The sequence below is a fragment of the Armigeres subalbatus genome, chromosome 2 (genome assembly GCF_024139115.2).
Source record: "Armigeres subalbatus isolate Guangzhou_Male chromosome 2, GZ_Asu_2, whole genome shotgun sequence".
Classification (NCBI taxonomy): domain Eukaryota; kingdom Metazoa; phylum Arthropoda; class Insecta; order Diptera; family Culicidae; genus Armigeres; species Armigeres subalbatus.
The window spans coordinates 169,811,136-169,826,531 of NC_085140.1; the positions used below are offsets into that span (position 1 = coordinate 169,811,136).

General features: G+C 40.7%; 2 protein-coding genes across 3 annotated transcripts in view; one reads left to right on the forward strand and one right to left on the reverse strand.

Moving 5' to 3' along the window:
* The window catches only part of LOC134211174 (eukaryotic translation initiation factor 5B-like), a 492,524-nt gene that overhangs the window by 386,321 nt on the left and 90,807 nt on the right, over positions 1 to 15,396 (reverse strand). The window lies entirely within an intron of this gene.
* On the forward strand, positions 2,275 to 6,568 carry LOC134211173 (uncharacterized). The gene is made up of 5 exons (XM_062687842.1): positions 2,275 to 2,620; positions 2,681 to 3,671; positions 3,737 to 3,853; positions 4,037 to 6,246; positions 6,311 to 6,568. Exons 1-5 carry the CDS (start codon positions 2,591 to 2,593, stop codon positions 6,386 to 6,388), a joined length of 3,426 nt encoding a protein of 1,141 aa, XP_062543826.1. The 5' UTR covers positions 2,275 to 2,590; the 3' UTR covers positions 6,389 to 6,568.

Consider the following 15,396-nt stretch of genomic DNA (forward strand, 5'->3'; position numbering starts at 1 on the left):
GAGTTTTAAAAATGGCAGCAGTCTACATTATTTTTAATTTTAATAAGTTTTCCGGGCCATATTAGATGGTGCGGAAATGTTGAAATTGATCGCTTTTTGTAACGATTGACAATTGTCAACAAGTTTGTCACGGTCACGGACGATTGGAGCTCGAATTATTTGTTTCTTATCCGCTTGTTAATAGGTGAGTTTTGTTCTGTTATTTTTTCCCCAAAATTCTAACCAGTTTACCCCTTCCACAGATTTCAATCCTCATGATCTGGAATCTTCATTCAGATCCCGCCACGACAGCAGCGAAGAATAATGGCGAAAACCGGGTCGCGCGGCAGTGGGACACTTAATTTTGTACCTTCGGAGTTGTTCGGAGGTTTTGCCGTTGCCGGAGATAAACTTATCAGCGATCATGTTGGCGGCTAGTTCATCCTTCAACGCGCTTCGATCAGTAACCGCAATCCACCACTGTGCTGTAATTGTATTCGATGGTGGAATCGAAGTGCAAGTGACCTATATGCGCCTATATATTTGCGGTTTAATAAAAAGTATATAAATGGTCTCTGAAACAACATGCAGTTTTTTTTCTACTTTTGAAACGTCAAATTGTTTGTTTTTAAAGAATAGTCTTTTTAGACGATCCCCACCAGTGCGTAAATAAAGCCAAAATAGCAACCTCTATCATGACGCGAACTCGCACCGGTCGTTGGTAAACGGGTTTGGGAAATGTAAACGCAACCTTCGGTGAATAGTGAGTTGGCAAATTTGGCGACCCGCTCCAACCGTTGCCAAACCATCACACGGAAATATAAAGTAACCCATAAATAAAAAATCTGCCGTCTGCTGAAAAATTGTTCGGGTACTCATCATCAAAACCATTGTGATGGAGGTCAGTTTAGTTTGGATTTCAACTGATTGGCGGCGCTAGTGCATATGAAATAACCTGATAGGTTAGATATCACGAAATCTGGAATTTTTATCGAATTGACGTCTTCTACAAAGTTGTTCGGGTGGTCAAAACCATTATGATCAACGCAGGTTTAGATTAAGATATAACCCTTGGTGGCGCTAGTGTATAAGAAATAACCTGCTAGCACAGACTGCTAGGTTAGATATTTCGAAAACTGAAATTTTTAGAATATTGCCGTATTCCAAAAAGTTGTTCGGGTGGTGAAAACCGTCATGATGCAAGCAAGTTTAGTTTTAAACACAATCGCTTAGCGGCGCTAGTGTATAAGAAATAAACTGATAGGTTAAATATCTCAAAATCTGGAATTTTCAGAATATTGCCGTATTCTACAAAGTAACTTGCCATAAGACGAGTTCGTACAATTCCATTTAATTCCACCACTTGGTTGTACCTTTGACAGATACTACAGTAAGACCATCTTCAGTGTCTCGTACTTGACTCGATTCGACTCAACTCGAGCGCCAATGAGTATTGTGGTTTCAATCTAAACTTCTGGTTTTGACTACCGTTTTAAATCTTACATAATAACCAACCTAACAGATAATTCGGATAACTTTGTAGAAGATGGCCACTTTCTAACTCTAACGGATTTAGAAATATTTAACCTAACAGGCTATTTCTCATACACTAGCGCCGCTATGCGTATGAATTCCAAACTGAACTAGTCTCCATCATAAATATTATGGCTACCCGAACAACTTTGTAGAAGACAAAATCTTTCTAAGTTTTATAGATCTTGAGATATCCACCTTACTAAACTATTGCATATAAGCTAGCGCCATCTAGCAGATGTGTGTCTAGCTAATCTGATAATCACAAAATGCATTACGCACATATTTATATTACAAAAGTTGGAGTGCGTTCTGAAAGATTTGAAAATAAATAATATTTTTTCCTGATTTTATTTATTTCCGTGTTTGCCTCAATAGCAACCGGATATTCACCACCGGTGCGAAGCATGATTGCACTTCAACAACCTTGATAGAAACAACCGGTGCGAGAACAAGTGCATAAATAAAATATGATCGCATTTCGTTCCTATACTAGACACTCATTTGGATACACATCGGTGGGGATCGTCTTATTGAATTAATTAACTTTAATCATCGCTAGATAAAAAAGGAATAATCATTTCAAAGATTAAATTAATAGTATTCACTCATAGCTTTACGCCGAATTATGCGAAGCAATGAGTGGATAGACCGAATATAGTTTTAGATTAGGATTTAATATTTTTAGCTTTCAAATTTTTATCCGTGTACATACAGTGTAAATACCATATTTTAGAAATTATCGACAAGAGAAACGCCATCAAGATAGGTTCAGGTTCATAGACTGAAAAGGTCTGAACATAGAATAAAGCAAATCAAAACAAACGCAAACAAAGAGGGAAATTCAAAACCATCAACACATTTCCGTGTGAAACGGTCGCCATCGCTGCATTAATTTCGTCATAGAAAATTATTTTCTTCAGTTTTTCGTCGTTTATTGTCGATATTAGATTAAATTTGAGTGAAGTTGGTTTATGCAGAATCACGATTTATTTTCCTGGATTCAATTCCGATTGAGAGTGCAGTTTAAACTTCATTGTTCCTTATTCATCAGATAGGACCGTTGGAACAACGAATCATGGATTCGAGGGCGCTAGATGCTTTGAAGGTATGTTCAAATTCTTTCCCGATCGTGGTCAAATAACCTTGGTGTATATCTTTTTTCAAGAAACAAAGATATCTAGCAGCTCAAACGCTGCAGAAAGCTGACGATATGAGAGAGCGTAGTCCAATTAACGGAAAAAGTATTGCTAGAAATAATCGGTTCGTGGCCTCGCCCCCAACGCAAGATTGGGATGATACGAGAAGTGACAATGGATCTATGCTTCAACCTAGACAGTGTAGAACCATAAACATTACAGAACTTGAAGAGGATAAAACAATACATGTGCAAGCCACGCCTCAGAAGCTATCGTTCGATCCCAATGAAATTTCAGCTAGTTCCTCTATAAAGCATTTATCTTCGGAACAGACCCGAAGAAAACTTCCACTGGAGCAGATGGCACCAGATATCCATGCTATTTTGAACGAAAGTATTGCTCCAGAGGTCCGGGAACTAAGTGGCATGTACAGTAGTAGGGCGTCGAATTCCCACGATTTGGCGATGCATTTGCTCCAGTCAGATGACCGAGCGGATGTGAGTCTACCGAGAACGGCGGATATGAGCCGCCTGTCAGCTATGAGAGAATCTCTGTCGTCAAATGTGTCGAAAAGCGCTCAGGAAGACTTTTGGGATTTGCCCGCGACCGGTGCGGCACCTCCCTTTGCAAGCAGTTGGATGCAGAAGGAGTTGACCCAGCTGGAGGACATCAGTTTTCAACCGGCAGAAAGTCAGCAATCGCGTCTTATTGCCGATGAGCTGGCGTGGGAGCAAGAGTATGCTGTTTTGCCACAGTTGAACACAGAAATAAAGACAAAAAATACATCTCATGCAGATCGACCGAAGCTGCCACGAAACTTGAAAAATCACGTTGATTTTTCCTGCTTTTCGGGATATTTAGGACAGGTGGAACCGTTGCAGGCCACTCGCGTTGAAGATACAAGTTTCTGCTCGGTAGGTGAATATTTCAACAAGATGTCGGATGACTTGCATGGCATGATTTCGGAAACGAGTCCTCCACGCCGAACGCCACTTCCTTTAGTAGATTTGAGTAATTTAGGTATGTTTTAAGCGATAGTAATATAGGTTAATAATATGTTATCGCTATAATCCATGATTTTTTAGGATCTTGTGAATCTGGTGGAAAGACTCCTGCCAAACCAAGACGGAATGCGGAATCGATCTCAAACACAACTGACAAAGAAAATTCGCTTAGCGTTTCTGAACTAATGAAGGCTATTGGTAAATGTCAAATTCATTTTTTCATTCGTAGTCCATTTTTGATTTGTGCTAATTGTCCATATAGACACAGGAGCAACAACATCAAAAAGCTTATTTGCCATAAGACGAGTTGGCACCAGTTTGCAAAAAACAAGCCACTAAACAAATTTGCGCACTAAGTAATATTTTTTTTTTTGTTAACAGGATCGATAAAACTTGAAGACTCGCCAACGGAATTTATCAACAAAATTCAACACATGAGTAAAGGAAAAGCTGGTGAACTGACGAAAAATCGGCCGAGCATGCCAACAACTCCGAAGCCACATTCATCGACGACGGTACATAAAACCGCATCTTTGAAAACCGATTTGGCGTCAGTTGTTCAAACGCCGTCCTTTATGCGTGATCTGGAGAAAGCAAAAACACATACCGCACAGCATGGTAATCTTTCCGATACTGCAAGCTTTACCGAATCTCTCCTAGAGTCATCAGCTTTCATTCCGAAAGATCCTAGATTGGTCACATCGAGCCCGGTAGATCTTTCCGCGCCTCCTTCAGCAGCTAAAAGCACTCAGAATGGAATCGATGGAACGTACAATATTTCGACTGCGAAGAAACCACTTCTGGACACATATCGATTATCGACGGCAGATCAACAGGAACATTCTTTTGTTCCAGTTATCCATGAGCCTCCGAAGTGTCAGAAAAAGATTCAACTAGAAGTTCCACCACTGAAACCGAGCCGTAAACGGAGATCTAGTTCTGCGACACGTAAGGAGCTCATAGAAGCCGAAGAGAAACGTTTGGAAGCTGCACAGATACATCAAAAACGATCTCGATCCCCCACAAATATTGCGGAACTGAAGGCAGTATCCAGTCACATGACCGTCCACAACGAAACGCCGAAAAGTTCCATCCCTTCGCAACGATCGCAGCCGAAGTCAACTAACCGATCATTTCTTTCACCGGAGCCCAGGAATCGTGACGTTTACCCGAGCGATAAGTCTCCGTTCACCTCGCCCAAATCGGCTGTTTCTTCGGATTTACGAGAAATGAATCGAGCTACCTATTCGGAGCCTTCTAAATCCCCGAAAAGATATAATACTTTGGGGGCTGCACGTTCCGCTTCACAGTGCTCGGTTACCAGCAGTGAATTCAGTCATAAGGATGGCATTCTTCCACTGAAGGCCACCCACTCCGAATTGTCCTGGCCAAGCACGAAACTGAGGAAGAGTGAGAAGAAATCGTTACAAATCAAAAATATGTCTAACAAGAAACTGATCATCAAAGCCAGCATTACAGGGCCAGGCTTCCAGTTATGCGGAACTGAGCAAGTGCTAACGCTACACAGCCAGGAATGTCGAACGGTCACCATCGATTTTTGTCCAACCGTAATTGGTCCTGCTGTTGGACTTCTCAGCTTTCTGCCACCACATGACAACTATGCTCACCGCTCAGTTTCTCTATTTGGCTACGGTGGTGAGGCATCTATTCGTGCAGAAGGAATCCAGAAAGGCCCCACTGGACCCTATTTGGAACTCGGCCAGGCTCGCAATCTTGGGCGGCCTCTCGAGAAGTCCTTCACGCTCTACAACAAAGGAAGTCTTCCTGCATTCGCTCGCGTTGCCATCGACATGAAGAAAGTGGATCAAACCTTCCTGGCCACTGCAGTATTCGTTCAACCACAAAAGGTCATCATTCCACCGAACACGTACGTCCACATCAATGTCAGCTTCAAACCTCGTCGTCAGGAAATCGCAAAAATTCTTCAAAAACAAGTCGACGTCCTCTCGATCACGAATCTCCACATCATCTGGGGCGATGAAGCGACTCGGCACCGCATTCGCCGAATAATCAGCCTCATCAAAAGGAACGACCTGCAAGATGATAATTTCTCTCCCCTGGCTTCCGTTTGCGAATTTATTCCGAACGAATCTGAATTCAGTGAATTGGAATGCTTCTCCGAGAATCTTTTCCAAACTGTTCACGAGCTTTTCCTGACTTTTCGCGAGTACGAACTGGTCCTGACGGTCGACCGGGCTTTGGACGAAACTATGATCGACTTTACCCTCACGGAGGACAGCAGTGCCCTGTTCAAAACCATGTGTCTTTCGGACGGGGGCTCACCTCGCCTCCCAGATGACATCTCGCCGGCACTGCAATCGGCGAAACGGCAAAGCGGTGAATCGTGGAGTGTTCGACCAACTTTTCTGGAGTTTACGGCCGCAGAACGCACGAAACAGTTTGTGATCAAAAGTAACTTCTATACGACTCAATTTTTTGAACTGAACTCCAACTTCCGACCGTTGTTCAAGTTCTCGCCCATGGAAGGCCAAATCCGACCCGGGCAGGAGGTGATTGTAAATGTTAATTTCCAGACGGGCCCACAGCCGCAGCAACCGATCGTTATTGTGGTACGGCGGAAGGCAGTTTTAATATAAAAAAAAATGAACTAAGCTTTTTTTTTGCTATTTGCAGGTTTACATTGAGAACGAGAAGATTACAATTCCGGTGCACATTCGCTACCGTGGTCGACATGACAATGGATTGTACTGAAACGAAAGGCTGCCAGCATTAGCATGTTAAGTCCTGGTTGAGACTATCAAATTAATAAGTAGATATAGTTTATTGTTATTAATTTATTCTTACTCGCCTATTGCGATCAAGTGCACTAACCAAGGTTGGCTTTTATATTGTCCTCACGTTTATAATTAAATATACATTACTAAACAACTGCTTTGATTAGTTTCTATTCGAAGCCCGAGTCCATTCGAGTCCGAGTTGTCTTGCTCTACAATTTATTTTATTTATTTAGCTTTACACCTAAAACAGTTAACACTGAATCAACAATTTAACGCCACATTACACGGTTCGAGACCACATCTCTCCATCCTTGAATGCGCCCCGCGCTCGTCATGTCGTTTTGTACCTGTTCAGCCCACCTCGCTCGCTGCGCTCCACGCCATCACTATCTTTGCAGGGTGGCTGTCCGGCATTCCTGCAACATGCCCTGCCCTTGTGGTCAACCCGGCGAAATGTTCGGTAATTACTTTTTCACGAAAGAAGGAGCCGATCCGGTTTAGTTACTCTCTTCTCGACACGACCATCAACCGAGTGCATTGCGTGAAAGATTTGGGAGTTCTTCTGGATTCGCAACTTACATTTGCCCAGCACATATCCTTTGTCGTCGATAAAGCGGCCAGAACGCTTGGCTTTGTGTTGCTTGAAGGCACTCTACTGCTTCCTCGTACGAACGACGTTGGAATAGTACTCGGCGGTCTGGTGTCCTAATTACAACAATGGATCGGAGCGCATCGAATCAATACAACGCCGCTTTGTTCGTTTTTCATTGCGCAAACTACCATGGAGATGTTATTTTTTAGTGTAAAAGACCTTAAACGATATTTTCTCTATGCCACTGAACTGAAATAGCAATCTACAAGGTTGGTGGCACTGTATAATAGAGAAAAAACTCAATCGAAAGGTTTTACTTCATGCTCCTTAGAACAGCTGTGAAAACCACAATAATATTTGTTATTATCCTCAAAATTGAATAATCCATAATAGGAACGCATGCACCAGTTGTGGCACTATTCTTAATTTTGGTTCCTTATTTGGCAAATCCCATTGTTTTCTTATGGGACTGGCCAAATTGGGACCACTAGTGCGACAACTGGTGCAAAGGACGTTAAAAATTAAGCAAAATCAATTTTTACAATTCTGCTTTGCTTGTTTTAGAGGAAATCAAAGGTATCGTGTCATATGAATATGCTCTATCGATATGAACTTGAGCACTAGTGTGACAACTGGTGCTATAGCCGCAACTGGTACACCTAGCCTATAGTGAATCTTTTTTGTCCGCAGTTTTTTCTGGAGCCCGTAGTAGGCCTGACTTCCACAGATGATGCGCCTTCGTATTTCACCACTAACATTATTATCAGCCGTTAGCAAGGATCCAAGGTAGACAAATCCATCGACCACCTCGAAGGTATCCCCGTCTATCGTAAAACTGCTTCACAGGAGGGCCCTGTCGCGCTCGGTCCCACCCACAAGCATGTACTTTGTCTTCGATGCATTCACCACCAGCCCAACTTTTGTTGCTTCACGTTTCAGGCGGGTGTACAGTTCTGCCACCTTTGCAAATGTTCGGCCGACAATGTCCATGTCATCCGCGAAACAAATAAATTGACTGGATCTGTTGAAAATCGTACCCTGGCTGTTAAGCCCCAAACGCAATACAACGGAACGGAAACGGAAAATTTGACAGTTAGCCCATATATTTTCTGTCAAATTTGCCGTTTCCGCATGACAAGACGCAATATTGAACAACAGACACGAAAGTCTATCTTGTCTTAGTCCCGACGCGATTCGAACGAACTGGAGTAATCGCCCGAATTCTTCACACAGTTTTGCACACCATCCACCGTTGCTTTGATCAGTCTGCTAAGCTTTCCAGGAAAGCTGTTCTTGTTCATAATTTTCTATAGCTCTACGCGGTCTATACTGTCGTATGCCGCCTAGTAATCAATGAACAGATGGTGCGTTGGGACCTGATGTTCACGGCATTTTTGAAGGATTTGCCGTACAGTAAATCTCTGGTCCGTTGTCGAGCGACCGTCAACGAAGTCGACTTCCCACGAATTCATTCACTATTGGTGACAGATGACGGAAGATGATCTGGGATATCACTTTGTAGGCGGCATTAAGGATGGTGATCGCTCGAAAGTTCTCACACTCCAGCTTGTCGCCTTTCTTGTAGATGGGGCATATGAACCCTTCCTCGCACTCCTCCGGTAACTGTTCAGTTTCCCAGATTATGACAATCTGTTTGTGCAGGCAAGCGGCCAGCTTTTTCCATCTTCATGAGCTCAGCTCTGATACCCCTTCTCACCAGCTGGTTTACTGGTCTTTAGCTGTTGGATGGCATCCTTAACTTCTCTCAAGATGGGGGCTGGTTAACTCCCATCATCCGCTGAACTGACGTAGTTATCTCCTCCGTTGCCTTGACTTTCACTGCCTGCCCAAGTAACCAAAAGTTCCTATAAAAGCATGTGCTTCGCTTAATCAGCTTGACTGAGCTGATTGAGCAAAAAACGTACTTTAAAAGGAGCTTTTGGTTACTTGGGTGTACTCTCAGCGCCATTTGAATGTTCCTCGTAGTGCTGCTTCCACCTTTCGATCACCACACGTTCGTCTGTCAAGATGCTCCCATCCTTATCCCGCCCGCGCTGCGTCCTTCTACTCCAGAATCTGTCTACACTCCTCGTCGAACCAATCGTTCCATCGATTTCGTCCCACATCCGACGTTGTTCTCCGCTGCGTCGTTAATGCCTGCTTTAACTGTATTCCAGCAGTTATCAAGAGGGGCCCCATCGAGCTCTCCCTCTTCCGGCAACGTTGCTTCGAGATGCTGCGCGTGTGCAGTGGCGACATCAGGTTGCGTCAGTCGCTCTAGGTCTTACCGCGGCGGCCGTCGGTATACCAAACATTGTTGGCCACACAAAATTAGGTTAGGTTTCGAAAAATTTCAAAACTGGAATCAAAATTTACGCTCTCTTCAATTGTAAGAATCAAAGCGGGGTTTTCATTATCAAACATTTGCTCTCATTTTAAACACAAGAAACCGTGCATAGAACGCACGCAATCATCAATTTATCGAATGATGATCCTTCATTTTTACCCTCACTTTTGTCTGCCAATAGTTTTTAGCGCAGTTTAATCATAACCAGAAAGTGGTCAGAGTCGATATTAGCGCCACGATATGTCCTGACGTTGATAATGTCGGAGAAGTGCCGTCCATCATCGTCGATTTGTAATTCTGTGGTGCAGTGGTGATCTCCACGTGCACTGATACGAAAGGCTGTGATGGAAGTAGGTGCTGCGAATTAGAGCGATACATTATTATGACCCATACTTTTTTTTCATGGTGGTTACAATGGCAGCTGTCCCTTGCTATTAATCTACACTGTACCCCGCGCATATTGGCTTCTATGAGCCTCCCGTTTTTCATCATCACACAGACGTTCCTAAGCGATGTTGCTCAGGTGGTCACTAATCACTAACTAATCGAACTAATCACTAACATCAACATCACTCTTTTCTTCTTCTTTACCTTTACTAAAGTGACCAGATATATTTTGTGCCAGCGCGGGACAATTTTTTTTAAATCCTTGTTTTTATTCAAAAACGTGCTTAAGTCAAAACTTTAAAATTTGATAAACCCCTCTGGGACTCACTTGGCCCTGGATCAATCACGCAATCCCACCTCTGTTGTGAATTAATCTGTCCAACTTTTTACAACGGTTCGAATTCCTGAAGGTTAAACTTATTTATACTGGTTACATGATTCATTTTGCTAACATTCATAGTGATCGTATTATTCGATTTATGCAATTAGGTACAGCGCTCAAATTTACTTAATATTCTACATCTTACTCAGGTTTTTTATTATAAAAATCGGCTACGCTGAGCTATTTCAAGTTTCATTTCATGTGAGATACAATTCGGTTTTTATTTTTCCCCGCAAACTGACAGACGATTTATTATAAATTTTTCTATAAGCTTGAAACAAAAAAATCCGAGCTACTTAAAACTCGTCGAACTTGCTCAGATTTCAAGTGAAGTTTTTACTGAAATAATAACGACATACGAACACGATGTAAGTTGAAATTGTTAAGCTAGGGATCCTACATTCAGAGATCTTGAGCCAATCGAGCATTGAGAACTGTCAGAATCTGAGCTAAATTAGCATTGTTATTTTATGTTGCTATTGATTTATTAGAACATATTTTTAAATTTTGTCCAACGTTTCGGCATCGGGTTCGATGTCTTCTTCAGGGAAAAAAATGATTGTTAAGTATGGTGGGTGTTCCGTTACAAAGAGCAAACAAATGATTTCAGTTCTTCACTTTAAAAGCATTGTTATTGTTTTTATCGCTAGAGTTTAGGACGAAATAAAATTGAAAACCAACAAAAACAAACACGTGTTTAAAGTGAGTGCTTGTGCTGCCGCTTGGCGTTGCACTACCACAGTCATAATTTTGTGGGAGACGGGAAGGAAGATAATTTTTCAAAATTTTATAAGCTCTTGAAGAACGTTTACTAAATTACTGCTATTTTTTTCAATATTTCTTTATTTCGCGGGACATTATCTTGAAATAAGTGAAACGCGGGACATTTCGCGGGACACTTTTCAGCGCGGGACAAATGGCGAAAATGCGGGACTGTCCCGCGAAACGCGGGACGTCTGGTCACCTTACCTTTACAAAAGTATATAAGTTTTTCTCCCATTACGAATCATTTCACTCAGTATAAGCAATGAAATCACGCATCATATTCGTTCATGGGTCTTTGGATTCTTTTAAATGTGATACATTATTATGGCAATTCAAAGACCCATATTGGATTTTTTTTTGGGCAAGAAACCACTACGTCCACTAGTTGAACTTTTGTGGTGGATATGTTATCGCCAAATGTTTCAGGTCTTTCAAGAATTCTCTGGAGCATTAGTCCCCGTAACGCTGGGTAGACACCTTTGCGTGGTGTGTTACGGCGTAAGATCTACAACGGTCACATTGTCAGCTACAGGCAAATCCTGACCCAACGAATACCTTCCCAAATATCCATCCTCTCGTTATGTAAGTACTACATCAACACTTCCTTCCCCTCCCAAGTTACGGTGAAAATGGGCGTGGTCAGGAGTAGTATTTAATCCTCATCTTCTTCTTCTTATTGGCATTACATCCCCACACTGGGACAGAGCCGCCTCGCAGCTTAGTGTTCATTAAGCACTTCCACAGTTATTAACTGCGAGGTTTCTAAGCCAAGTTACCATTTTTGCATTCGTATATCATGAGGCTAACACAATTATACTTTTATGCCCAGGGAAGTCGAGACAATTTCCAATCCGAAAATTGCCTAGACCGGCACCGGGAATCGAACCCAGCCACCCTCAGCATGGTCTTGCTTTGTAGTCGCGCGTCTTACCGCACGGCTAAGGAGGGCCCCTTAATCCTCATACTTATGTGATTTTTATCCTAGATTGAAATCAAGGACCAAACCCACCTTGATTTCTGATAGCAATCTGAATAAGGATTTCAAAAGAAAAACATGAGTATCACTAGTGTCCAATCTACGAAGTACACCGTAACTATGCTGTGCTTTCAAGAATTCTCTAGAGCTAAGGCTTTCACACCTCTAATATATTTTGAGCTTTTGGTATGGTACATGCTTCCAGCTGACCATATATCAATATTCCTAGCGATTCATGAATCAAATTGGACATACCTTGAACATATGTTTCATTCCAGGTAATGCAAGAAATCCCTAAAGTATCGGCCTTAAGGTCTATACGCATAAGAAAAGATCTATTGGCTTCTTTTAGGAATGAAACATGCTCTTAGTTATCATTTGAATAAAATTGGCTTTGAATTGAATGCATGTTTCATTACAAGGAATCCAAGTAGTCCAAGAATTGGAGTACAGGTCTACAGATATGGAACATGTTCTTAGTTATAACACAGACAAACAGACGTAACACTAGAAAAATTGCCATCGGCCATGACTTGAACGATCAATTTGAATTTGATTGATTGCGCGTTTCACAACTGTGAAACTAGTGTCGTAATCCTTCGAGTTTGACATTTCACTCCAGCGCCTTCTGGTGACAATGTCATACGAAACATTGTTTAGTGTAATATCACAGACAAACAGACATAACACTCGTCAAATTTCCATCGTTCACTGATTTACTGGCCAATTCAAAAAATCATTAGTTGGCCAATCGGTCACTAGTGGCGCGCGCATCGGATTTCATCGAGTTTGACATTTGCTCACTACCTCCATCTGGTTCGTGATTTGCCCAACTAACAGAGATCAACAGATGTCGTTAGTGTTCAATTGACGATGAATTTGATGAGTGAATGTTCAATGTGTTAGGTCTGTTTGTCTGTGGTAATATGCCCGCAAGATGGTGGTAAAGGAGTTGGGCGGTGGATTTTTCAGAAAAATGTTCAAGCTGTTACGTCTGTTTGTCTGTGGTTATAATTTAAACTTAATTTGATTTAAATTGATCTTTACCGTAAAAAATGTTTAAACGCTTAATCGATTTTTTCAGTTTGTTTAAGATCGATTTTCCCAAAGAAGCTATTTTTAACGCCGCTCATTATTAAAAAAAAAATAAAACAAAAACAGAAGTTTTTCAAGCTTGGTCTAATATTTGCCCGATCTTGAAACAACATCATTTCAATTCTTCAGGTCGATTCATATGTGCAGCAAAATTGAATAAAGCTAGCAGCTATCAAGGAGGTCAAGACCTATACTCCAAGAAATTCTTATATGAACTGGGATGCAATAAATGTTGGAATATCCATTTTTATTCCATGTCGGTACGGACGAGTTCTTCCTAATTATTCGTGAAAATTAGAAAACGATACGTTGTGTTTATTTTTTAAATTGCTCGAAAGAAGCTTAGGAAACGAAAAGATTGTATTTGATCGACGGAGGACACAATACCGATCAGAAGCAATACTCTTAGTTGTTTGATTGAACTGAATACAGAAGTGCCCTCCTATCTCACAATAAATTTTTCTCGCAACGCCACTGATTCAGCGGATATGGTATTTTTTTGAAGAAATCTGATTTTATTACTGATGCAGATATTTTGATGTTATGTGCCATCGGTGATTGATTATTACAGCATTTCTGACAATGACAAAACCATCATTGAACCATTTCACACAAAAGAGCTAGAAATATTAGCGAACACTTTTTCTAATAACTGGTACCAGACCAGAAAACTCTCCTGGTACCATTTTTAAGAAACCCTTTCTGAAAAATGTCTTCTCTCGGAACTCTGGAAAATTATTTTCTGAAAACTCATTAAAAGAATTTCAATGTATAGGCCATAGGGGGTATTAGACAGAATGAGACACTGGACGATGTACTCTAAAAAAGAAAAAAAACTCTCTTTAATATGTCCACTAAGTAAGCAAGAATGCTAATATAATTTTCAGAGTTATTATTTGATTTGCTCTAGCTGATTTTAAAATTTAATTTAACTATAGGGGATATTTGGCAAAATCAGACACTATTCAACCCCCTAGGCAAAGTCACATTTCATTGTCCAGATAATGCGCCGATTTCCACAAAATTTTCCCGAGCTTTCAATTTGTGTGTTCTGACAAATTGAATAAAAACGGTTCAACGTATAAGGGATATTGGACAAAATTAGACACTGAAGGAAGCATGCAAAAAAGGAATAGCCTTTTGATATACCTACAATAGTCTTCAAGGATCTTAGTACATTTTCCTAAAATTTGATGTTATACTTTTGAAAATATTTTTAAATTATAGGGGGCATCAAACAAAAAGAGACACTAAACATATTCCCAGTGAATTGTCCGAGGATAACACTATTTGATCGCCCTGAATTCCGTAACTGACAGTAACTCATTTGATGATCTCCTCGAATCTTAAATGTGTATCATCTGAAGCATTTTATAGGGGGTATTAGACAAAATGAGACACTTATCCACGTTCAAAAATATATGGATGGCCTATTATGATATTTCCATAACACAAGTCAAGGTTTTCCCTGTCTTTTCGATTGATGTTAATATATGCATTAGCAAAATCCTCTATTTGTAGGGAAAATTGGACAAAAAAGGACACTTCCAGTATTCTAACGGCAAAGGAGTCGGCACCATCAGATTCTTTGGATTTTTGTGATTTTTTTAAGGTAATCTCCAGATATGTACATACCGTGGTTGAATTGCGTCCGTTTTTTGGCTTGAATTTGCACACTGTGCGCCGCCGGCTCAAAGTATTATGCTTCTCGAGATTTTATAGCATTTTGCTATATTTTATAGCATCGCTGTCTCTCTCGATTGTGCGCCGCTAAGGTATTTTTCATATTGTGGTACCTCGATTACGGAAATGCAAAATATTGCATCACATATTACACACGATTACCTAATGGGAATTATTACTACAGTATACTGATCCAAACGCAGTAGCAATGAATGTAAAAAATTAAAAAAAAACCGTTTATTCCACCAAAGAATAATTATCTATCAAGGGACAATAATATGTTGCATACCTTAAAAGCGAATGTGAAAAACCGCGCCAAAAGATCATATCTGTTTGACATTGCTTTATTTACTTTTTGCATGGCGCACAACTCGGCGCACGGGAGCCGGCGCGTAAACTGGCGCGCCAGGTTGCGGATTTAAGAAAAGAATCGCAATAGATCGGCGCACAGGTCTACACTCTGGAAAAAATGTATACTAAATAGATTAAAAGTCATTGTAAATGGCTATTCGCCTGGTTGACCCCAAATTCGTATTCGTTCCAAAAATACTGCGTTAGTATAACTTTGAAAAAATCGTTCGCTAGTATAGGTAGGCTTTATACTTTGTTTAGTTTATTTTGGATTTGTGTATGTTTTCTAGGTTATGTTAGTTTATTTTTTTTTTCTCTTCTAAAAGATAAAATAAGAATGTTTATTATTTTTATTAAATTTTATTAAAATGCTGTATGACCACTTATGATTTAATAAATTGATT